Here is a 24,221-nt window from a genome sequence, read left to right as displayed (position 1 = left end):
TTTGCTCTGTTATCTATAAGTATTTTCTGTTCCTATCTAAAATTGATGTATTAGATCTTGTTCTTTCATTAACCAAAGACATGGCTGCAGTGATTTTACTTTTATGAATCTTTAGGGCTCCCTCTATTCTGGGTCATTCTTTTTTGCTCCCCCACTCCCTCCGTCCCTTCCTCCTCCCTCCCTCCCTCCTCCCTCTTTGTCTCTATCTCGGTCTCTGTCTCTTTCTGTGTCTGTGTGTAAGTCTGTATGTAGGCATTCCTGCCCACATATGCCATAGTGTACATTTGGATGTCAGAGAACTTAGAGCAGTTGGTTCTCTCCTACCATGTGGGCTCCAGGGATCAAACTCAGGTCATCAAGCTTGGCACAAGCACCTTTGCCCATTTGGCTAGCCCTGTTCTGTAGTCACTCTCACCAAAATAAATATGTCATAATCTAATCTTTTTAAAAACAACAAACGAACTCTTAAGCCTGTGACCCTAAGTCTCTCCAGAGTCACCCTGTCTTGTCCTTTACAGAAAACATGACTAAACATTGGGAAAATACACATTCGTTTGCATTTTTAATCTGGAATTAAAGTAGGCCATTTAATAATTGATAAGGAGTAAACATTTTTCCTGGCATTTTCCTGTTCCTTTACAGAAGCTAAGAGTTGAGAGTCCAGGATTCTGTCATTTCAACTCTTACAATCAGGAACAAAGATCAAACACATCCACTGGTGAGCACCTTCAGTTTTATAAGATTGGGGTTACACCTTAAACTTTAGAAAGATCCTGTGGTGTTTCTGGTTGGCCATAAGGATATGAGGAGCTTGTAATTTAATTGAGCATTTTGTTTGGAATTAGCAGTTAAAACAATTTGAATTTATGTATTTTTGTCACTAGTGGAATGTAACATTCCTCAAACTTTTGTCCAGGACATTTCTAAGAAACACTTTTTTTCTTATACAACTATAGTTTCATAGTTTTGATGTGATAGATACATGATGTGTTTTTGGGAGATGAGAAATTTCAAAAGCTAGTTAGATGGAATTTCAAGTGATACCTAAAGAACTTCAGTTGGGGTTTCTTGCCTTAAAAACAAAAGGAAACATTTTTCTTCACCCACTTGTCTTCTGCTCATGATTTTTTAATTATGACTTAGTGAGAGTCCTACAGTGAGATGAAGTTAACTGGCATGCCTCTTTATAAATCAGATGTAAAGTTTCTGCCTGTTTAATTATCTTTCCAACACCCTAGGTTATTACCCATCTGGGGTGAAAATTTCTGGCCCCAACAGCAGTGTTCGAGGAAGAGGGATTACCCGCTTACTAGAGAGCATCTCCGGCTCCTCCAACAACATCCACAGATTCTCTAACTGTGAGACATCACTCTCACCTTACATGCCCCCAAAAGATGGGTACAAATCTTTCTCTTCCTTTTCTTAATGATGGTACTTTTTGCAATGTCTGGAAAAATAACCAAGCCCAACTTCCTTTCTGACTACAGTCAATATTAAACAAACAGATCACATCAACAGTAAATGTCATTCCTCTAAAAACTACGTAATTTGTAAGGAAACTATTTCATAGATTAAAAATAATTGTGGTTGGAAAAGATTTTGGCATTCTTGCTTGTTTGTTTGTGTGTGGTTTTTCTTTATTTTCTCCTAAGACTTACACTTCTGGGGGTATGATGGGTATGTCCTTAAGGTTTGGAGTTCTAAAACAAAACTGGCAATTTCAGAGCATTTGAAAGTTACACAGTTCTTTCCCCTGAAGTAAAGGTATTAAGTATCTGTTACAAAAGACTCTTTACGATAATATTAACTTAGTTCTTCCCATTATGAAATGTAAACCTTAGAGACCAAAGGCTATTTGAATTAAACATAACTAAGAAAATTAGCCGGGCGGTGGTGGCGCACGCCTTTAATCCCAGCACTCGGGAGGCAGAGCCAGGCGGATCTCTGTGAGTTCGAGGCCAGCCTGGGCTACCAAGTGAGTTCCAGAAAAGGCGCAAAGCTACACAGAGAAACCCTGTCTCGAAAAACCAAAAAAAAAAAAAAAAAAAAAAAAAAAAAAAAAGAAAATTAGCCTTTAACATAAATAATGATTTGTTATTTTAAATAGTCTTTGAAGTAATTTGTCTCTGTCAAAAGAAACCAGATACAGAATGAAAAGACAAAATGAAAGATGAGAGAGAGCTATCATTTACTCCCAGTCACATGTACACATAAATAATCGTAGGTCCTGTAGATTTATTTCATAGAATAGTTGGTCTTTCAGAGCAAATAATAAAACCAAACTATATTATTAATATAATTCAAGCCCTTTTTCCTCTTCAAAAGGAATCTTTGGGCACTGAACTAAAAAATATTAATATCCTTTTAGAAAACTAAGTATCAGCTGATAGTTTCATTGGGCATCTGGTTGCCAGGGATCTCCTCTGACTCCTATAATGACCATGGCCAAGGACAGTGACTGCTGTAAGGTCACACAATAGTTACTGTTGTTGTTGTGAGACAAGTGTTCTGGAACTTACATGACCCATGCCAGCCTCAAACTCACATCCCTGCTTTGCCTCCTGAGCACTGAATTTTGAAGCATGTACATCTAGGTATACTTAATGCTTTTGGTTGTGACTGTTTGGGTTCATGACTTACCTACTCTACTTTAAGGTTCCACTTCCTATGCTCAGTATGTGTCAGAATCAATCACTACTCTTGCCAGTAGAGAAGGCAGGCAGAATTTCAGAGTCACCTCAGAAGGTAAAGTACTCTGTAGATAAAAGGACCAATCACCATTCTTGTAGATTCCATTCTTATCCTGGGTAATTTCATTTGTGTAGTGATCATGGTCTTAAGAGTCTGCCTAGGGCTGGAGAGATGGCTCAGAGGTTAAGAGCACTGACTGTTCTTCCAGAGGTCATGAGTACAATTCCCAGCAACCACATGGTGGCTCAAAACCATCTGTAATGAGATCTGGTGCCCTCTTCTGACTTGCAGGAATACATGCAGGCAGAATACTATAAACATAATAAATAAATAAAATCTTAAAAAAAAAAAAAAGAGTCTGCCTAATGTTGGATTTAGAATACTAAAATGAAGGAAGACAGCTCCAGATGTTGAAGAGTTCACTGTGGAGGTAATAAACAGTTGTATGAATTAGTAAAAATGTTCTTCAGCATGAAGGGAGATGGACACACACCAGAGGGAATCTAGAAATACATCTTTGGAGTGGTTTTTCACAAGAACGTCCAAATCACCGAGTAGGGGGAAAAAAAAAAGTCTCTTCAACAAACAGTTCTAGGACAGCCAGACATGGACATAAAAAGGAAAACTCTTGATGTCTCCTTCAAATTCATTCTAAAACTTAATCCTAGTAGTTACAGAGAGTTATGGGTAAGGGTAGGCAATCCAGTCAACAGGGCTCTCTGCCTTCCTCAATGGGGGACTGACTAGCACCCTTCTCTGACAGTTTGAACCGGGAGGTCTCGGTACCCTTCTGTCCATTTCATCATTTGAAATCACAGCAGCCATTCCAGAAGGCAGCATCCCTTACAAAGAAGTATCCATCCTTCTGGCATCCTAAACTTGCACTTCACAGCCTCCAGAGCCATGAGAAATACATTTCTGTTTTTAAACCACTGGGTCCTGGGTATTGTGTTAACATCATAAATGCATAAGTCAAGACCCCTCCTCACATCTTATACAAACAATACAAAATGGATCAAAGACATAAATGTAAATGCTAAAGCTATGCAATACTTAAAAGAAATGTAATTGTAAGTATTCATGCCCTGAGATGAGGCAACAGCCTTAATGGACACCAAAAACACGACAAAGGAAAATACTGGTGAATTGCAATTCATCCCAGTTAAATCCAAAGAAAATTCTCATTGTGCATTAAAAGACTGAAAACCCATAGAATATGAGAAAATACTCACAGATCATTTATCTGATAAGAGTAACATTCAGAATATGTGCAGAACTCTCAAAACTCGGCAATAAAAAGAAATTAAAAGGAAGCCAGGGTTAGACATTTCTTCAGAAAAAAATTGCAAATGGCCAAAGCACATGAAAAGACACTCAGCCATTAGCAAATGCAAGTGAAAACTACAAAGATATACAAAACACTTAGAAGATGGTTGTTACCCAAAAAAGGGGAAACAGAGTGTGGGAAAAATCATGACTCATATACATTGTTGGTAATGCAGTTGCCGTGGAAACCTATTTGACAGTTTCTTAAAAACTTACACAACTACCATATAGTTCAACAAGTCCATTCTTGTGGCTAATTAAGAGGATCAACCATCAATTCCCCATAGACACTTGAATATGTGCCTATATTACCCAGCAAAATAGAAAGCAGATGTCCATCAACTCATAGATAAAATGGGTATTCATACAATGCAATCTGTATATATGTATATATATATATATATATTGAATATAATGCTGATGTACACTGCAACATAAAAGCCATATGTTGTATGATTCAACTTACACAGAGAATTCCAGAAAAGACTTTTTTTTTAAAAGATTTATTTATTATGTATACAGTATTCTGCCTGCATGTGTCCATGCTGGCCAGAAGAGGGCACCAGATCTCATTACAGGTGATTGTGAGCCACCATGTGGTTGCTGGGAATTGAACTCAGGACTTTTGGAAGAGCAGTCAGTGCTCTTAACCACTGAGACATCTCTCCAGCCCCCCCAGAAAAGACTTTTGTAAAGATAGTAGATTAGTGGTTACCTGGGTTCTAAATGTAATGGGTCACTAGATACAGATTTCTTTTGATTATGATAGAAATATTCTTCATTAATAGTGATGGTTTTTAAGGCCTTGTATTTAAAAAAAAAAAAAAAAAAAAAAACACTAAATTGTGCACTTAGTGGTACATACTACTAAAAGGCACATTTTATAGTGTGTGAACTTTTTCCCCCAAAAAAAGGTGCTATAGGCAAAGGGATGATTCATCTTTTGAGGAAAAAAACAACATAAAGGGAAGTCTGAAATTACTTTAAAAAGAGATTGCAGGCATAAAGAGTGTGGAAAAAAAACTAAGACAAAGTAGGGAAAGAAATGTAAATAGTATTTGTTAAAGTATAGGTGTTTGAAATGAACTGGTATATTTGAAACAATTACGTGTGTGTGTGTGTGTGTGTGTGTGTGTGATTGAAACCAGGATTACTTTGTCTTTTTTATTTAATCAAAATATATTATTCCTCCTTCCTTTTATTCTTCTCATGTCCATACTCCCTCCCCTAAATTCAGGGCCTCCTCTTTACCATTGTTGTCACATGTACTACATATAAATGAATAAACAAATACAACCTGCTGGCTACTTTCAGTGATGCCTGCCTGTTATGTTTCTAGGGCTAACCACTCAGTATTGGCTAACCAATTGGAACTTGTCACCAAGACTAGTTCTCCCTCTCTTAGCAGGTGTTAATTGCTTTTAGCTCCCCATCTAGAGATAGAGCCCTGTGAGATTTATCCCATCTATGTTAGGCTATCAACTGGTGTTGGAATTATTCAGGCCTTGTTTAGGCAGACATGTTGGTGGAATTTAATGGGTGTAGCTTTCCTGTCATAGCCAGAAGGAATAATCTCCCAGCAAACTTCCTGCTCCTCTGGTTCTTAAAATCTTTCTGAACCCTCTTCCATGATGTTCCCAAGCCTTGGTCACAGGGATTGTATTGTAGATATATTCATTGGGATGGGCACCTTTTGTTCATTTGTCCTCTGCATGCATTTACTAGTCATGACCTTCATAATGGTCTCCTTCTGCTTCAAAAGGAAGCTTCTTTGATAAGGAATGATATCTACATTTCTTTGTGAATATAAGGATAAGTATTTAAAATGCACTGAGAAGTTATACTAGTCTAGTAAAGTGGCAGTAATACATTTTCCTCTAATATTCATGACCTCACTAGCCACAGATAGTTTAGACAAGTGTGGTGGCCCACAGAGCTCTCTAGTAAGACCTTACTCAAGGTCAGAATCTGAGCTTGCTTTACCCAGAAAGGCTGCATAATGGGATGATTTGGCCAGGGGTGTGTTTACCAAGTGTTTGGAAGGGTCTGCACTTGTCTGTATGGTGTGCTTTCATCTTGCAAGGGGGAGGTCTTTTGCCTCTTCCCTTGGCATATTATAAAAAGCCCTTTTGAATAAAGCTCTGGGTGACTGGGTATTGACCCAGGGTATGTGATGACTCATCCCTTACAGGCTTGAGTGCCAGGAGGCCCAAACCAGTAAAAAAGATACTTTCTGAGAGCCAACCTGGGTCTGCCTAAGGGCCTTAGCAACAGCAGCTGAGACATGATCTAGAGATGACCTGGACCAATGAGAGGCAGCCATGTAACACCAGCAGATGCATATTCATAAGACCTTCCCCCAGGGTGGTGTGGAGGGTATATAAGGCTTGCCTCTTCCTGAAGAAACTGAGCTTTGTTGTTTCAACATTCTCCCAGAGTCTGTGTCATTGACTCTATGCCTACTTGGTCCCCTCCCCCAAAAGGGAACAACAGCACAGGACCCTGCTACACCAAGGCCCTCCCAAAGCTATCCTGTGTTCTGTCTTTATCGTCTCTATCTTTCTACCTAATATTTATTTTCTCATTCCTTTCTCCTCCACCTAAGAACGCTTCGATAGGTGGGGACAGGTCAGAGCTGAACTCTGGCAGACTCCCACAGACAAGTACAGACATGCTTTTTTGCACTACAGACATGATTTCCCTCCTAAGGGGGCCTTAAATCCAATTAGATAGCTTTTTGTTACTGCAAAGATGTATGTGCTACTTTTGCACCTTTAGGGATAGTGTGCCATGCTGGCCATGAACATAGCAAAGCAAGTATTTTGGAGTAGGCTATAGAGTCCTTTGGGCACATGCTAAGGAGTGGTATGACTGTATCATATGGTAGTTTAGTTTTAGCTTTTTGAGAAGTCTCCATAGTGATTTCCAGAGTGGCTGCAGCAGTTTGCAATACCCTGATGATGAATGAAGGCTCTGCTTGCCCTCATTCCCATCAGCATTTGTTGTTGGCTTTCTTGATCTAAGTCATTCTGACTGGGGTGAGATGAAGTTTTGAAGTTGTTTTAATTTGCATTTTTCTAATGCTGAGAATGATGACCATGTTTAAAGATACTTCTTAGACATATTTATTTCTTTTGAAAACCCTCTGTTCAAATCCACAGCCAATTTTTAAATTAGTGGTTTTGATTCCTGAGCAAATGGAGTTCTATTCAGAAAATCCCTTCTTACACCTATATCCTATAGTGTACTGCCTAGGTTTTCTTCTAGCAGTTTCAGGTTTCATATTTAGGTCTTTGATACAGTGGAAGTTAATTTTTGTTCAGGGTTATAGATACTGATCTAATTTCCTTCTGCATGTGAGCATCCAGTTTTCCCAGTACCATATGTTGAAGATGTTGTCTTTCCTCTGTATGTTTTTGGCATGTTTTTCAAATCTTAAATGGCTGTGGTTCTTCATGTTTGGGTTTTCTATTTTGTTCCATTGGTCTACATGTAATTTTGTATGGATTCGATACTGTTTATATTTGTCTGGCACTGTACTACATCTTGAGGTCTGGAATAGTAATCTCTCCAGTGTTGTTATTTTTGCTCAGAGTGGCTTTGGCTATCAGTTTTTTTGTGGTTTCATGCGATTTTTCAGCTTATTTTTGTTGTGGGGATTTGATTTGTATTGCAGTGAATCTGTAATTGCTTTTGGTAGAATGATCATTTTCATATTAACTCTACCAATCCAGTCTTTAGATTTTCTAGTGTGTTTCTCTTTCTTCAGATTATAGAGGTTTTTCACCTCCCGAGTTAGGTTTATTTTTAGATGTTTTATTTCTTAGAAGCTGTTGTAAATGGGCATGTGTCCATGATCTTTTTCTTGGAGTGTTGGTTGTTAGTATATAGAAAGTCTGCTAGCTTTGTAAGTTGATTTTGTGTCCTGCCACTCTGCTGAAATTGTTTTCAGAAGTCTTCTCGTGGAATTTTTGAGATCTCTTGTGTATAATATCATACATCTGAAAAGAGGGATTATTTTACTTCTCATTTTCTTACTTGTAGCCCTTTAATTTTCTTTTCTTACCTTATTGCTCTAGTTAGTGCTTCAAGCAATATATTGAAAAAGGGTGGGGATAGTGGACACCCCTGTCTCATTTGTGATTTTAATAGGATTGCTTTGAGTTTCCCTCCATTTAGGATAATGTTAGCTGTGGTTTTGTCATATCTGACCTTTATTGTGCTGAGGTATGTTCTCTCTAGTCTTATTCTCTCTAGGACTTTTTATTATAAAATCATATTGGATTTTGTCAAAGGCTTTCCCTGCAGCTATTGATGATCATGTGATTTTTGCCCTAAAGCCCATTTATATGACATACTACATTTATTGACTTATGTTGAACCATCGCTGCATCTCTGAGATAAAGACAACTTGATCATGGCAGATCTTTTTATATATTCCTGTACTGGGATTTTTGCATCTATATTCAGCAGGCCAGTTGGACTGTAGTTTTGGGGGTTTATTGTTGTTACTTACTGGGTTTTGGTATTAGAGTGGTACTGGCTTCATGGAAGAGGTTTGGAAGAGTTCCTTTTGTTTCTTTTTTCTTTCTTCTTTCTTTCTTTTTTTTGTTGTTGTTTGATTGTTTGGGTTTGGTTTGGTTTTTCAAGACAGGGTTTCTCAGTGTAGTTTTAGCGCCTGTTTTGGATCTTGCTCTGTAGACCAGGCTGGCCTGGAACTCACAGAGATCCACCTCTTTCTTTCTTTCTTTCTTCCTTCCTTCCTTCCTTCCTTCCTTCCTTCCTTCCTTCCTTCCTTCCTTCCTTCCTCCCTCCCTCCCTCCCTCCCTCCCTCTCTCCCTTCCTTCCTTTCTTTCTTTCTTTCTTTCTTTCTTTCTTTCTTTCTTTCTTTCTTTTTCTTTCTTTCTTTCTTTCTTTTTTTCGAGTAATTTAAGTATCAATTGGAGAGCATCTTTGAAAGTCTGGCAGAATTCTGCTGACTCCATTTGGGCCTGAGCCTTTCTTTGGCTAAAAGATTTTATGTTACTGTTTTGATATCCTTGTTTGTTATGAGTCTGTTTAAGTTGTTGATCTTGGTTTAATTTTAGTGGTTTGGATGAATTTAGAAAATTGCCCGTTTCCTTTAGAATTTTTAGAATATTTTAATATTCTTTGCTGAATGGTCTAATTCCTCTACTTTATTTCTGAGACCTGATACTCTATCTTTTCTTTAATCCATTCTACCTGTGAGGCTTTCCCTGAATATTCTAATTGGGTTATTAAGTTTTCAATTCCAACTTCATTTCGGCTTGAGTTCTTGTCGGTATTTCTATTCCTTTATTGAATTTTATTTTCAAATTCTGGATTGCCTTAATCATTTCAATCAACCTTATGGTTGTGTTTTCTTAGCCATCACCCATATGTTTATTCTCATTGAGCTGTTTCTTTGTGCTTTCTTAAAAATTCCTTGAATTCTTTGATGAAGTTTATGATTGTTCTTTTAATATTTGTGTCCTGGGGTTCAATAGGTAATTCTCATTAGAAAACATAGGTCTGGCAGATTTGGAGTGGGGAGAGATACACTCTCTGGCCTTTCATATTGTTTGTTTTTGCTGTGAGACCTGGGCATGTGGACTTATTTGCTGGTTATGTGGCTGATATGGATACAGATGGCTGGGCTGTATATCCTGGCCTAAGTTTGGAGGTTGGATTGGTGTACATGGGCCTCCTTGCATTGCACTGGATCACTAGATATGGTATCCAAGCTCCATCTGAGTATGTGTTGGGGTTAAGAGTGAGGACTCACCAGGTTGGTCCAGAGCATAGTGTGGGCTGTTCTAGGCTGGGGGAATAGATATGGCATTGGTTTCCAGTGGATAGAGTCCGGTGGATGGAGGTCTAAGCTGGTATAGGATGTAGGGATCATTTTGAAGAAAGGTAAAAAAAGAATGTTGTATGCCATGCTAAGTAATTTGCTTTGGTCATGAAAAGTTAGGAACTATGATTCATGTTTGCCCTGCCTGCAGGGCTTCAACAGGTTCTTGACCACCCTAAGGAGGGAATGTAGGGACAGGAGATACAAAGGAAAACACACCAAGTCTAGATTCTGATCAAGGTGCACTTTATTTTTCTTCCAGAAAGGTTTATATAGTTCCGCAGGGTGGAGTGGGGGGAGCAGGAAGCTGTTATCTGCATAAGGTGGGGCAAGCTAACAGGATGTTTGTATAGGATGTTTACAGGGTGAGAGGGTCAAGGGCTCTGACTCGATGTCCTGTTGCTAGGCAACCTGACTGTAAGCTGATCTAGTTCCCTGTCTTATTGGGGGTCTGTGTTTTTCCACTAACGAGAGATTCTGTCCTTGTCCCTGACACATGTTAGAGCACTGTCTACCTCCCCTCCCTTCCCTTAAAATAACAGGGAATAAAAACAATATGGTCCATCCTATTTTTAAAAATTGGAAATCAAGGAAGTGCTGATAGAAAAACCCTGAAGGACAAATGTCATAGAGGAAACTATACCAAAGAAATGTGCTCTCTGGTTTTATTTTACTAAAGATGAAGATTCTAGAAAATTTAATTAAAAGTATTGAGAAGGCTAGAGAGACATAACTAGATGCTAGACACTCCATGAGAAGAGATACAATGCTAGCTATAAAGACTATCGTAGACGTATGGCACAGGAACCTAAAGATTGTATGGGAGGCACCACCCTGACACTGCTTAGGTGATCAACAACACAGGAGCATGAAAAAGTGCTGAACTTGTCACAGTCTCACCTGTAGACACAAACATTCTCAAGAACTGTGGCTTGATGAAAAGTTCAGGATCTGGGTAGGAAAAGAAAAACAGCTGCAAAGTCAGGGTCTTTTAAATAACAATAGTACACACGACCTCAAGAAAAGACAACCCACCAGGAAGACTCACAAAAAAAAAAAAAAAAAAAAAAAAAAAAAGAGCTGCAAAGTGGGGGGAACTCCACATTTGTGGCGGTCCATCAACTTGACAAAACTAGTCATCTTGAAAAAGGCAACTCAAGAGAAAAATGCCTTCATCAGCTTGGCCTGTAGGCTAGTCTGTGGGTCCTTTTCTTGATCGATGATTGATGTGGGAGAGGCCAGCCCACTGTGGGTGGTGCCACCACTGTGCAGGCAGTCCTGAACTGCATGAGAAAGCAGGCTGAGAAAGCCAGTAAGCAGTAATCCTCTGTGATTTCTCCTTCACTAGGTTCCTGCCAGGAGTTCTTGCCCTGGCTTCCTTTCATAATGTACTGTAAGCTGTAATGAGCCTTCACTCTCGAGGTGCTCCTAGTGTTTCTCACAGCAACAGAAACACCATTCCTCTGAACAGAGGCATAAAATGGAAACAAAAAAATGAAAAGCAAGCCACTGTGACATTCTTCAGCACTGGGAAGGCAAAGATCATTAATAAGAAGATACCAGAAAAATTATGTTAGGTTCCTGCTGTTTAAAGAAAGGATCAAGGACTACCTGCTGGACTCAAGTGTGTGAGTGGAGTAAGACAATCAATTTGGCACCTAGATGAAAAGTTAACGTCGGGGGTGGGGTGGGAGGTCAGCAGTGTGGAGAACAAACTAGTGAGGAAAATGAGGTGTGGGGGGGAACAAATAGAGTAGAAATTAATCATTCAACTATAAACACAGCAGAAATCATCACGAAGAAGACAAGAACAATCAGAAGAAAGTCTATTAGGAATAGAGGACAAAGTCAAGGGAATGTACACTGGAATATATAAAGAAAAAAGAGTGTAACGCAAACTTCAAGAACACCAAGATGAAGCCAAAGGACCAAACATAAGGATCCATGAGATAGAAGAAGATAAAATCTAAGCATTTGGACAGACAGTCTGTTCACTGAAATTATAGCAGGAAATTCCCCAAATCTAGAAAACAACATGAACAAAATGAAAGAGGCATTTAAAACCCTAAATAGACCAGAAAAGAACATTTCCGTGATATATCAAAGATGTGAAAAACACAGAGAGAAACCTTATAAAAAGTGTAAGAGGAAGATGTCAACTCACAAAGACAAAGACTTGAGAACGTTGGGTCTCTCATCTGCAGCCATGAAATTATGGCATGATGTATATCAGTCTCTAAAAGTAAACTGCCTAATCAAAATTTTTATCCAGAAAAACTGTCTTTTAAAATTGAAAAAAAATTAACATTTTAACACAAGCACAAACTAAGACAATTCATGACAACCAAGCCAGTGCCACAGAAGATGTTCAAAGTAATACTCTACACAAAGGAGGAACAATGGCAGTCTCAACCATGAGGGCACAGTAAAAGATATATTACATGAGAGGAATACAACATGTCCTACAGAGTAAACCAATAAATCTACCCAACAAAAGAAACGCATAACACACAAATTAGAAAACACTCAATAATATCCAGAAATGTAAATTGCTTCAATCCACTATTTAAAAGATGCTAACTGGATGTCTGGATTTTAAGAATTCAACTATCTGTTGTCTACAAGAAATGTACCTCATGGTCAAAGATGCCCATGGAGTCAAAGGACAAAAGCCAGCCTATCAAATGGAAGCTGGAAACAGTCTGACATAGATATCCCAAAATAAGTCGATTTTTAAACAGAAACAAGGACGCTTCATATTAATAACAGTGAAATTCATCATAAAGATGGGACAATTGTAAATGTATATGCACTAAATGTTAGGGGTCCTAATTTCATAAAACACCAAATGACATGGGTAGGCAGATGGTTCTGTTCTGGTAATAGTGGCCAGTATATCTCATCTTGACCTATAGGTCATCCAAACTAAGTCAGCAAAGACAATTCAGAGAAAAACTACACTAGGGATCAGTAGACTTCATAGACACCTGTGGAATATTCTGTTCACAGGATACAGAACACATATTCTTCTCGGCAACCCATGAACTTTCTCTAGTGAATCACATTGTTGGTCAACAAAGCCATAATAAGCACAAAAGAAACTCATTCTTGGTATCTTACCATACCTTGATGAAATAAACTAAAAATAAATGAAAATTCTCAGTATAGACCACAGAAGCTACAAATATCTGGGAGACTGGACAGTACACTGTTGAACTGGCAGTCATTGGTGACACCAGAGGAAATTTAAAGGGTCATATAATCAAATGAAAATGATAGTACAATTTATCAGAACCTTTGGGATGTAGCTAAGCAGTTCTAAATGGAAAGTTTATTGCTACTGACTTTAAAAAAAAATTCAAATCTCCAATAACCTAATGATGCACCTGAAGATCTTAGAAAAATATGGACAATCCAAACCCAAAAGCAGGAGCTGGTAAGAAAGATCAGAGCAGAAATTTAAGAGAGAATAAGCCATAAGTGGAATCAAACAGAAGGTTATTTTAAAAGATACTGATGAACTCCTATCCAAACTAATGAAAGGAAAAAAAGAGAAAACACAGATTAATAAAATGGGATATGTAAAGGATGTTAAAACAGATTCCAGTGAAATTTCACTCACCATTACAGCTAGACTGGTTGGTCACCTGGACAGCAAGAACCCAGGATAATCCAGCCTCCATCCTGTTGTGGAATATTATTTTAACTATGTAAAGATGTGTTACATTTGTTTATACCACGAATATTACTTTAACTGCATAGAGGTATATTACATTTGTTTTGCTTTACATAATTTTTTTGAATTATGTAAAGATGTGTTGCTATTTCACCTTGCCTACCTAAGGCACCCGATTGGTCTAATAAAGAACTGAATGGTCAATAGCTAGGCAGAGAAAAGATAGGCATGGCTGGCAGGCAGAGAGAATAAATAGGAGGAGAAATCTGGACTTGAAGGAATGAGAGAAGAGAGGAGAGAACAAGGGAGGTGCCCAGGGCCAGAAGACAGGCAGCCACCAGCCAGCCATAGGGAAGCAGTTTAAGTAAGATATGTAGAAGTAAGAAAGGTAGTAAGCCTGGTACACCATCCCCTGCTCCCAGGGGTGGGGTTACAGGTGAGCCACCACACCCAACTTCTATGTGGGTGCTAGGGTTCCAAACATGGGTCTTCATGCTTACATAGCATATGCTTTATCTACTGAGCCATTCCTCAGCCCTGGCAAGTATTATTCGTGACAGGGAAACATTAAAAGCATTCCCTTTAAAATCAAGAACGAGATTAGAAAACCTTTTAGTGCTGCTTCTCAACATTGTACTGAAGTTTGGACTGAGTAAAATATGACAAGAAAGAAAATGAAAAGAGTGTTTAGTTAGAGAGATGACTCAGCAATTAAAAGAACTTGCTTCTCTTCCAGAAGACTTGCGTGCAATTCCCTACATCAAAAGCTCACAACAACCTGTAACTCTAGCTCCAGAGGATCCAACACCCTCTTTTGACCTCCATGGGCACCTCATGCATGTGACACACATATAGACACTCAAGAACACACACAGACATAAAATGAATAAAAAACAATCCCACCGCATTTAGAAAATATTGAGTAAGATTATATTGTATGCATACAATTGTCTACATAAATAGTCAAAAGAATTTATGTGTCTGTAAAACAAGATGCAATCAACTGTAAGATCAGCACCAAAATTCAAATATATTTCCTTCTAAACATTTAGGAAACATTACAAAAACCCTGCAGCAGTTGTAATAGAAAATCTGTGAGCTACCTAATACTAAATCTGGTCATGCAGAAAATAGTAAAATTTTAATGGAAAACCATAAGGACATAATTGGAAATTCTCATATTTATAATAGACATACTATTATAAAGGTTTTAGTTTTCCCTTAGCTGATTTAGTGCAATGCCAATCGAAATGCCAGTTTTATTCTCATGAGATATACATCAATTCCACGAAGACTAAAGGTGAGGAAAAGCTAGAAGAGCCCCCAGAGGGAAGAAATGCAGTGAATGGAGGGGCTCAGCTCACCAGATCTTCATTGATGTGTTAGAAAATGTATGATGATATTAAGATTCTGAATTACTGCAGGAACAAGACAAGGCTGCCCACTCTCCCCATATTTATTCAATATAGTACTAGAAGTTCTAGCTAGAGCAATAAGACAACAAAAGGAGATCAAAGGGATACAAATTGGCAAGGAAGAAGTCAAACTTTCACTATTTGCAGATGATATGATAGTATACATAAGTGACCCCAAAAACTCTACCAGGGAACTCCTACAGCTGATAAACTCCTTCAGTAAAGTGGCAGGATACAAGATCAACTCAAAAAAAATCAGTAGCCCTCCTATACACAAATGATAAAAGGGCTGAGAAAGAAGTCAGAGAAACATCACCCTTTACAATAGCCACAAATAATATAAAATACCTTGGGATAACACTAACTAAACAAGTGAAGGACCGACCTTTTTGATAAGAACTTTAAATCTCTAAAGAAAGAAATTGAAGAAGATATGAGAAAATGGAAGGATCTCCCATGCTCATGGATAGGTAGGATTAACATAGTAAAAATGGCAATCTTACCAAAAGCAATCTACAGATTCAATGCAATCCCCATCAAAATCCCAATGCAATTCTTCACAGACTTGGAAAGAAAAATACTCAACTTCATATGGAAAAACAAAAGACCCAGGATAGCTAAAAGAATCCTATATGATAAAGCAACCTTTGGAGGCATCACCATCCCTGACCTCAAACTCTACTATAGAGCTATAGTAATAAAAACAGCTTGGTACTGGTATAAAAACCGACATACGGACCAATGGAATCGAATTGAAGACCCTGACATTAATCCATGCACATATGAACACCTGGTTTTTGACAAAGGAGCCAAAACTATACAATGGAAAAAAGAAAGTATCTTCAACAAATGGTGCTGGCATAACTGGATGTCAATATGTAAAAGATTACAAATAGATCCATATCTGTCACCATGCACAAAACTCAAGTCCAAGTGGATCAAAGACCTGAACATAAATCCAGTTACACTAAACTTAATAGAAAAGAAAGTAGGAAGCACTCTTGAACGCATTGGCACCGGAGACCATTTCCTAAATAAAACACCAACAGCACAGACCCTAAGCACAACAATTAATAAATGGGACCTCTCGAAATTGAGAAGCTTTTGCAGGGCAAAAGACACGGTCAATAAGAAAAAAATACAGCCAACAGAATGGGAAAAGATCTTCACCAACCCCACATCTGACAGAGGATTGATCTCCACAGTATATAAAGAACTCAAGAAACTAGACATCAAAATACTGAACAGTCCAATTAAAAAATGGGCTAGAGAGCTAAACAGAGAATTCACAAAACAAGAACTACAAATGGCTGAAAGACATTTAAAGAAATGCTCAACATCCTTAATCATCAGAGAAATGCAAATCAAAACGACTCTGCGATACAACCTTACACCTGTCAGAATGGCTACGATCAAAAACACCAATGACAGCCAATGTTGGAGAGGATGTGGAGCAAAGGGAACACTCCTCCACTGTTGGTGGGAATGTAAACTTGTACAACCACTGTGGAAATCAGTATGGTGGTTTCTCAGAAAATTAGGAATCAAACTACCTCAAGACCCAGCCATCCCACTCTTGGGCATATACCCAAGGAATGCTGATTCATACCATAAAGATACATGCTCAGCTATGTTCATAGCAGCACTATTTGTAATAGCCAGAACCTGGAAACAACCTAGATGCCCATCAACAGAAGAATGGATGGAAAAAATGTGGTACATATACACAATGGAGTACTACTCACCAGAGAAAAACAATGAAAGCATGAAATTTGCAGGCAAATGGATGGAACTAGAAAAAATCATCCTGAGTGAGGTAACCCAAACCCAGAAAGACAGTCATGGTATGTACTCACTCATAAGTGGATTCTAGATATAAAATAAAAAACAATCAGACCACAAAAAAAAGATTCTGAATTACTGAAGATAGACAAATTAACCACCGAAAGAGAATCAAAAGTTCCACCCACTTATGGAACAGAACAATGTGATTGTTCAGGTGATTGTCGGGAGCAATCAATGAGTGCATACAGGATGAGTGCATGCAGGATGAGTGCAGGCAGGATGAGTGCATGCAGGATGAGTGCATGCAGGATGAGTGCAGGAGGATGAGTGCAGGCAGGATGAGTGCAGGCAGGATGAGTGCATGCAGGATGAGTGCAGGAGGATGAGTGCAGGCAGGATGAGTGCAGGCAGGATGAGTGCATGCAGGATGAGTGCCTGCAGGATGAATACAGGCAGGATGAGTGCCTGCAGGATGAGTGCAGGCAGGATGAGTGCCTGCAGGATGAGTGCAGGCAGGATGAGTGTCTGCAGGATGAGTGCATGCAGGATGAGTGCATGCAGGATGAGTGCATGCAGGATGAGTATCTGCAGGATGAGTGCATGCAGGATGAGTGCATGCAGGATGAGTGCAGGCAGGATGAGTGCATGCAGGATGAGTGCCTGCAGGATGAGTGCAGGCAGGATGAGTGCATGCAGGATGAGTGCATGCAGGATGAGTGCAGGCAGGATGAGTGCAGGAGGATGAGTGCAGGCAGGATGAGTGCCTGCAGGATGAGTGCCTGCAGGATGAGTGCCTGCAGGATGAGTGCCTGCAGGATGAGTGCAGGCAGGATGAGTGCCTGCAGGATGAGTGCAGGCAGGATGAGTGCCTGCAGGATGAGTGCAGGAGGATGAGTGCAGGAGGATGAGTGCCTGCAGGATGAGTGCCTGCAGGATGAGTGCCTGCAGGATGAGTGCAGGCAGGGTGAGTGCAGGCAGGGTGAGTGCATGCAGGATGAGTGCATGCAGGATGAGTGCAGGCAGGGAAAGCCTGATTTCACTTCTCCATGCTATTTGAGAACAGTCCCACTTTGTTTAGGGACTTTGTATGCAAAAAAAAAAATTTACAACCTTTAAAAGAAAATGACGCCTTCTAATTCTCAGGCTATGAGGATTTTTAAAATACATAGTATCTCAAGAGTTCCCTACCAAAGAAACTACTGCTATCTATATATAGCTATATAGAGTTAAGAAATTGCATTCAGTTAAAGTTTTCTAACTGGAGAGAATATGAGAATTACAATTATAGGCATGTTCACCACAACCGATGGAAATTACGCTTTCCTAAACACAGTTTCTCCCACTTGACATGCTAAGGGCTACAGTTAATGAGTTTCTGGAGCCTTAAGAAGCAGACGTAGGGGAGCACTTCGTGTGCTTTCTCAGGAAATGAGGTGTCCTCGGTTGCTGAGCTGGAACTTTGTCCTTACTTAATAATTTTTGGGAAAAAAAATACCCTGAAACTTTGAGTTTGGCCCAAGTTGTATGCCACCTTGGGATTTTATTCACCCACCACATCACTGCTAGACAATACTAAAATGTCCATTTCACCATTTAAATTGACAGGGGTGACAATTTAAATAAATTGGGCTTCCGGGGAGCTGGAAGGCAAATCTGCCAGCAGAGTCCAAGGAGCATCTACCATTTGTACTAGAAGTTGCTAAAAATAATACACATTTTCTGTCTCCTGCCAGCACACCATGCTGTTAGTCACAACTGCTTTAATGATGGAGCTGGTCATAAAGGAGACCGATGAGCACTTTAAAAGCCTTTAACTAGTAACATTAGACCCTTGACTTCTACCAGGTGCAATCAATGCCATTTTTGAATTCTTCGAATTTTCTGAGTACTGCTTTTAACCAAAAGCCTTGTCAGAAACCAAAGCACTGCTGTGCATACCTAACTTGGAGTGCTCGGTCTGGTTTCACTGAAATCGCACCTACACATTCACCCTCAAGCCTAGCTCCCCGGCAGCCCTGTCCTGTCACATCCAGAACACAGTTCATCTCTGCCTGGCCAGTGTCATGGAACACGTCTCACCCTGTAGTAAAGTAGTTTATTTTGTCTCCCAATTTGAGGATAAAGGGTTTTTAAATTTAGTATCACAACTACGGTCACGGGGGCGGGGGGGGGGGTAGAGTCCTCTTTGCAGATTCCTGGTCTCATTGATAGAGTTCAAATACAGGCTCAGGAGTTGGGGATTTAGCTCAGTGGTAGATCGCTTGCCTAGCAAATGCAGGGCCCTGGGTTTGGTCCTCAGCTCTGGAAAACAACAACAACAAAATAACAGGCTCAGAAAGGGACTGAAGGGTCCATTAGGGTTAGGGAGGTGGGGACAGGGCCCCGAGTGTTAGGGGAAGGAAACAGAAGAGGAAGATGTAGAAAGGCACAGTTATGGTGATTCTTTATTTGTATTCAAATGTTATTTGTATGTTAATAAATAGAGTTGCCCGGGGGTCAGAGCTATTAGCAAGCCATAGGAAAACAGGGCAGTGGTGTAAGCTTGTAATCCCAGCATTTGGTAGGCAGAGCTAGGTTAAGTCTCTGTGTTCAGGGATACAGCCAGTATTGGCGACACCTGCCTTTAATCTCAATACCAATCAATAGAGAACCTGGAGGTCTATACAGACGGGTCGTGATGAGGCAGTCATGTGGTTGGGTTTACAACCAATGAGAAGGCAGAACAGAAACACTATAAAAACACAGACACACAGGAATTAGCTCTGGTTCGGAGAGGTAGGACCACCGCAGGAGGAAGGGTAAGGTTTTAGCTCTTAGCTCTGACCTCTTGGCTTTCTTCTTTGCATTGGTTCTGTGTTTCTTATTTAATAAGACGGTTGGTTACATCTACACAGTCTTAAGAGAGTTGAAATAAAATGATGACACCCGGGAGAATGAATGGGGTATGATGGGAAGGAAAGCCCGGGCACCTAGACCTTTGCTCTTTTTAGTCTATGGATGAGGTCACACACCCCTGGGTGGTGTGTGCCCTGAGCATGAAAGCAGTACTCCACCCCTTAGACCAAAACAGAGCAGACATTTAATCTTGATATTCCTTGGTTTAAGCTTGTGGTCAGCCAAGTGTTACTTTGTGTGGTCTAAAATTCAAGAAGTGTTTAAGATAGGAATAACAACTGTATTTATTGCCATCAATTTACCTTTTAGTTTTTTAGCTGGAGGCCAGGAAGGAATAGCTAGTTGTATTTGCTGTTCTCGGTTTACCCTTTAGCATTGTGATTAATGTAAAACCCTACCATTGGTTCATCTTGAGCCTTGCAGTTAGTTATAAGCACTTTCTGGGTCTTCACTACAGAAAGACTAGTGCTGGCTGTTTATTGACCTGCAGAAGGCCAGCACTTGAAAAGTGAGTCACAAGCAGCTTATAGCTTTTGATATACATTTGAAATACACCTCTTCTTTAATTTTGTTAATTCCCAACAGGCCTGGTTTGATTTTTTTAGTAGGTCTCGCTTTGTGACTCATATGAACTTGTGATCCTACCTCGGTTCTCCGAGTGAAGTGGCAGAATGTTCCTGACCACTGATCCACCTGTCACTTGTCTCAGAAGAAACTGACGTAGTCACGTGTCTCACGCGTTGCCTGTCTGAGAAGCAAAGGCTGCAGAGGACTCTTCTTTCCTTCTCTCTCCCTGTAGTATCCCTGTTGCTACTGTTTGGAGTACACACTACACGTAGTGTAGTTGGGATTCAAAAGCTACCCAACCCCTAGGCGTGACACCATTGTCCCATATGTGCGGTTCTTTACCCCAGGCACTCAGGGTGCTCAGCTTCTTGTGTATCTGCCATTATGCACAGTCATACATTTGATTTCCCCTTTCAAACACAGAAGAGCATTTCCTAATGCTCTCAGAATTCAGGGCTAAGGTCCTGGGACAATAAACAGATTAACAGGTGAGAAGCTTACAAATGGTAAATTCTGCAGAGTTTGGGAAACTTCCAAGGGAACAATGGCATGTGCTATGTTGTTTTAGCTTGGCGAGGAATGAACAGTTCTGGGGACTGCGACATGACGAACAGGGTACGATCAAGTGGTGGTGACCTGGGGAACTTAGCAAGAACTGTTACTCAGAGTCCTCCGGTCTTTCAGGCTTTGGAGATGAGGATGTTCCTTTCCTCCGGGAAACAAGAACTCAGTTCTCACAGGATAGTCTCATGACCTCTTTCGGGGGAGATCAGAGAAGCCTTCCAATTTCTGCTGCTTTCCTCGTCTCCCTCAGCTGAGAATAGCCAGTGTGTGGAAGCGCCATATCTGAAGGAGTGTGTGCTCAGCCCCATCTCTGCCCATACCATGTTACACTGCTTTGAGCCAGTCCGGCTGGTTTTGCATGATGGACCTGGGACCTCGTTCCATGACATTCATACTCTTGTTCTTTTTAATGCCTACATGAAGGGTAGACTAGATATGCATGGGCATGTTGCATGGTGACTAGAGACCAATGCCATCACAGGGCTGTATCACAGTACGACTATCTGAAGCTGACAGGGATCAGCATGACCAACCCAGGCTACTACTAATTGTCTTTAGCTTCATTAAAATATCACCTCTATCCTATTAGCCTTATTTCTCTCAGGCATCTGATATTTTTGCCACATTTGAAAACCTCACATAAAAATAGAAAAGGAGCGTAAACTCTGTTCCAAAGAAGGTCTCAGTTCATTCCAACAGTTCCTCTCCTTAACTCATGAATAATCCTCCCCTCCATTAAGTTTTGCCCTTAAAACAAGCTGTCCCTGTTGCCGCCCATCTTTCCCACTCATTCAGACTGTGACTCGGCTCACAGTTGCTCTCTTGAATGCTACCTCTACTGTGGTGGCCTCAGTCTCCATGGAGACGATCTTCTCCAATCCCGATGACTCCTCTCAGTGAACCTGTCATCACCCCACTTCCCCTGTCCACAGTCTTATTCATATACTCGTCTTCATTACCCATAGCACATCTCTCCATGCACTCTATTGCAAGCAGGATACACTCTGCTAAGCACCTCGGGTTTTTTATTTTATTTTTTGTTTTGTATTTTTGAGACGGGGTCTCATTGTGTAGCCTTGGCTGATCTATAGCCCACTATGTAGACCAGGTTGGCCTTAAACTCAAAGATTTCTGTAACATGAATTGCTAAATGATCTTATTAATTAAAAAAAAAAACAGAGCCAGATATTGGAGTGAAAGCTGAAAGATCAGAGAAGCATAACAAGCCAGTCACGTTCTTACCTCTACGAAATTCTCAGCCTCAAGAGTGATTTCCTGTTTCCTTATGCCTTATATACCTTTCTCTGCCCAGACATCTCTTCCTTGGATTAAAGGCATAAGTGCTTCCCAGTACTGAGATTAAAAGTGTGCTACCATTGCCTGACTTCTGTGTTTACTATAGTGGCTGGCCTTTTCCTCTGATCCTCAGATAAATTTTATTGGGAGACACAGTATATTGGAGGACACAATACATCAGTCCTGCTCACATAATGTTTTAATGTCCTTAACTACTTGCTATTTTCTGTTGTTTGTTAGAGTTAGGGGACAGGCTGTCCCAAGACAGAGGGTTTTGGAGGAAACAAGGGAGGGCCTCCTCCACCCACAGCCCACTTGTAATAAGCTTAAGCAGCACATGACAAGTTATCTGTATAATGTACTTTATACTTAGTTGTCTTGCTTTTTGTTTTATAATTTGGTAGTCCAAATTGGGATATAACTAAATGTCAGACACTAATTTGTTGATGTCTCTTTTAGTCTGTAGGTTGCCAATTTACTATCTAAATTTAAGGTTTTAGTTGAAAAACAAGGTCTTGTAGTTCAGCATAATATTGATTTTGCTGACTGCCTTCGTGGATCATTTAAGATAATTATTCACTGTGGTACCCATAAACTGAGAGTTATGCCCAGATGCTGGATCATAGTTTTTTTTCAACCTTGTTTCATCATGTGGCATTTGTGTATGTAATGAGGTGAATGTTCTGTTGCTTCTCTTCCAAAAGAATGGTGATCCTTGGCCACAGGCATTACTGTAGTAGTACTTCGAAAAACTAATAGCCTGTATTTTCCATTTTCTTTCTTTTTCCAAGCTAAGGTACTTTTACAAAGAGAAGTCCCTCTGCCTCCACCCTACATCATCATCTCATTTCTTTAGTCATTTAGGAAAAAGAGGATGAACACTTAATTTACCAGTTTTTAAGTTAATCATGTGGGTTGTTGTAGCATCCTTTCAAAAGACTCCAATGAATTTCTATGGTTATTTTTTGTATGATCATAAATATACATTTTTTAAAAAAGTGTATGAATGCATACTAGTGAACCACATTGCTTCTAGGTCAGTTTGTAGTAAAGGAATAATCCAAATGGCCTGGGTTTCCAAACCCTGCACATTTCAAAGAAAATTCTGACCCTTGACCAACTCTTTGGAGATACCTCTAAGTCTTAGAATATCCTTGCCAGGAAGAAAGTCCTTTATGTGGAATCTTGGACCATTCTGGTAGTCTGTGCTAACAATAGGATCTATGGTAGGAGTCTAGAGCACACGGTGTTGGTTGACCTATAGAGCGAAGGTCATGCCTATGTGACCAATAAAAAACAAAAGAAAAAGCTGACACCAAACCTTCTGTGGTAACAATTCTTCATGCATGTTGCCACCCATCATTGTCTGGAAAAGCCAGTGACCGTGCTCGGGAGAGGATATCTGGAAACGTGCATCTGGCTCTTGGGTTCCCTTCTGTTTGTCATTTTCTCCTGCTGACTTGACTTTGTTGCGTGAACTGTAACTGGGAGAGCAGCCAGTTTTTGAATTCTGTCACTGTACTCTAGACTTCATTTCATTGTTAAAATAACTTGTCATTTGGGTAACTGGCCGACTCTTTTAGGCTACTGCTTTTGGAAGTCGGATTCTGTTGACTCAGGCTTTGTTAGTCCTTTGCTGCTACATGTAATGCCATAATAGTACTTTGTGCATTTGTCTTGACCATATTTTCGCAGATATGTCTTTGAATCTAGATCCCTTAATGACAAACATCTGGTGTGATTTCTGGATCAGATGGTAAATGCTTATAGAATATCTCTAAATTTTGCAAAAACTTCTCTAAATTGTGTATTTTTCATTTCTGCCAATAATCTGGGTCAAGTTCTTCTTGTATCATAGCAGCACCAGTAAGTATGTGGTCAGATTTTGTAGTTTTTCTAGCCTCATTGGTGAGAAATGGTTCAATTTAAATTCCTTTCGCAGTAAGATAAATGAATGTTAGTGTTATTTCCCAGGAGTAAGGCTAATTTTCACATTTTCCTTGTGAATTGTCAGTTCGCATCTCATATGAGGCTTTTCTTTATGCTTCAAATTATTTTTGTATAAATTAAGACAGGCTCAAATTATATCAAGTATAGGATATGTCAAAAAGACCTCAGGACCTATTAAAATTGGGTTAAGAGAGTTGTAGGG

At 39.8% G+C, this 24,221-nt stretch overlaps 1 protein-coding gene across 1 annotated transcript in view; it reads left to right on the top strand.

The window, feature by feature from the left end:
* Nucleotides 1-1,597, top strand: part of Mael (maelstrom spermatogenic transposon silencer) — a 30,256-nt gene extending 28,659 nt beyond the window's left edge. Inside the window, exons 11-12 of the mRNA XM_042258513.2 lie at nt 643-718; nt 1,239-1,597. Of these exons, the coding sequence (XP_042114447.2) occupies nt 643-718; nt 1,239-1,426 (264 nt within the window). The 3' untranslated portion in view covers nt 1,427-1,597. The remainder of the gene's footprint in view (nt 1-642; nt 719-1,238) is intronic.
* Nucleotides 1,598-24,221: the final 22,624 nt, after the last annotated feature.

Source organism: Peromyscus maniculatus, chromosome 11, assembly GCF_049852395.1.
Source record: "Peromyscus maniculatus bairdii isolate BWxNUB_F1_BW_parent chromosome 11, HU_Pman_BW_mat_3.1, whole genome shotgun sequence".
In the NCBI taxonomy this organism is placed as follows: Eukaryota; Metazoa; Chordata; class Mammalia; order Rodentia; family Cricetidae; genus Peromyscus; species Peromyscus maniculatus.
The sequence above is the reverse complement of the archived record's forward strand: the minus strand, read 5'-3'. Positions and strand labels throughout refer to the sequence as shown.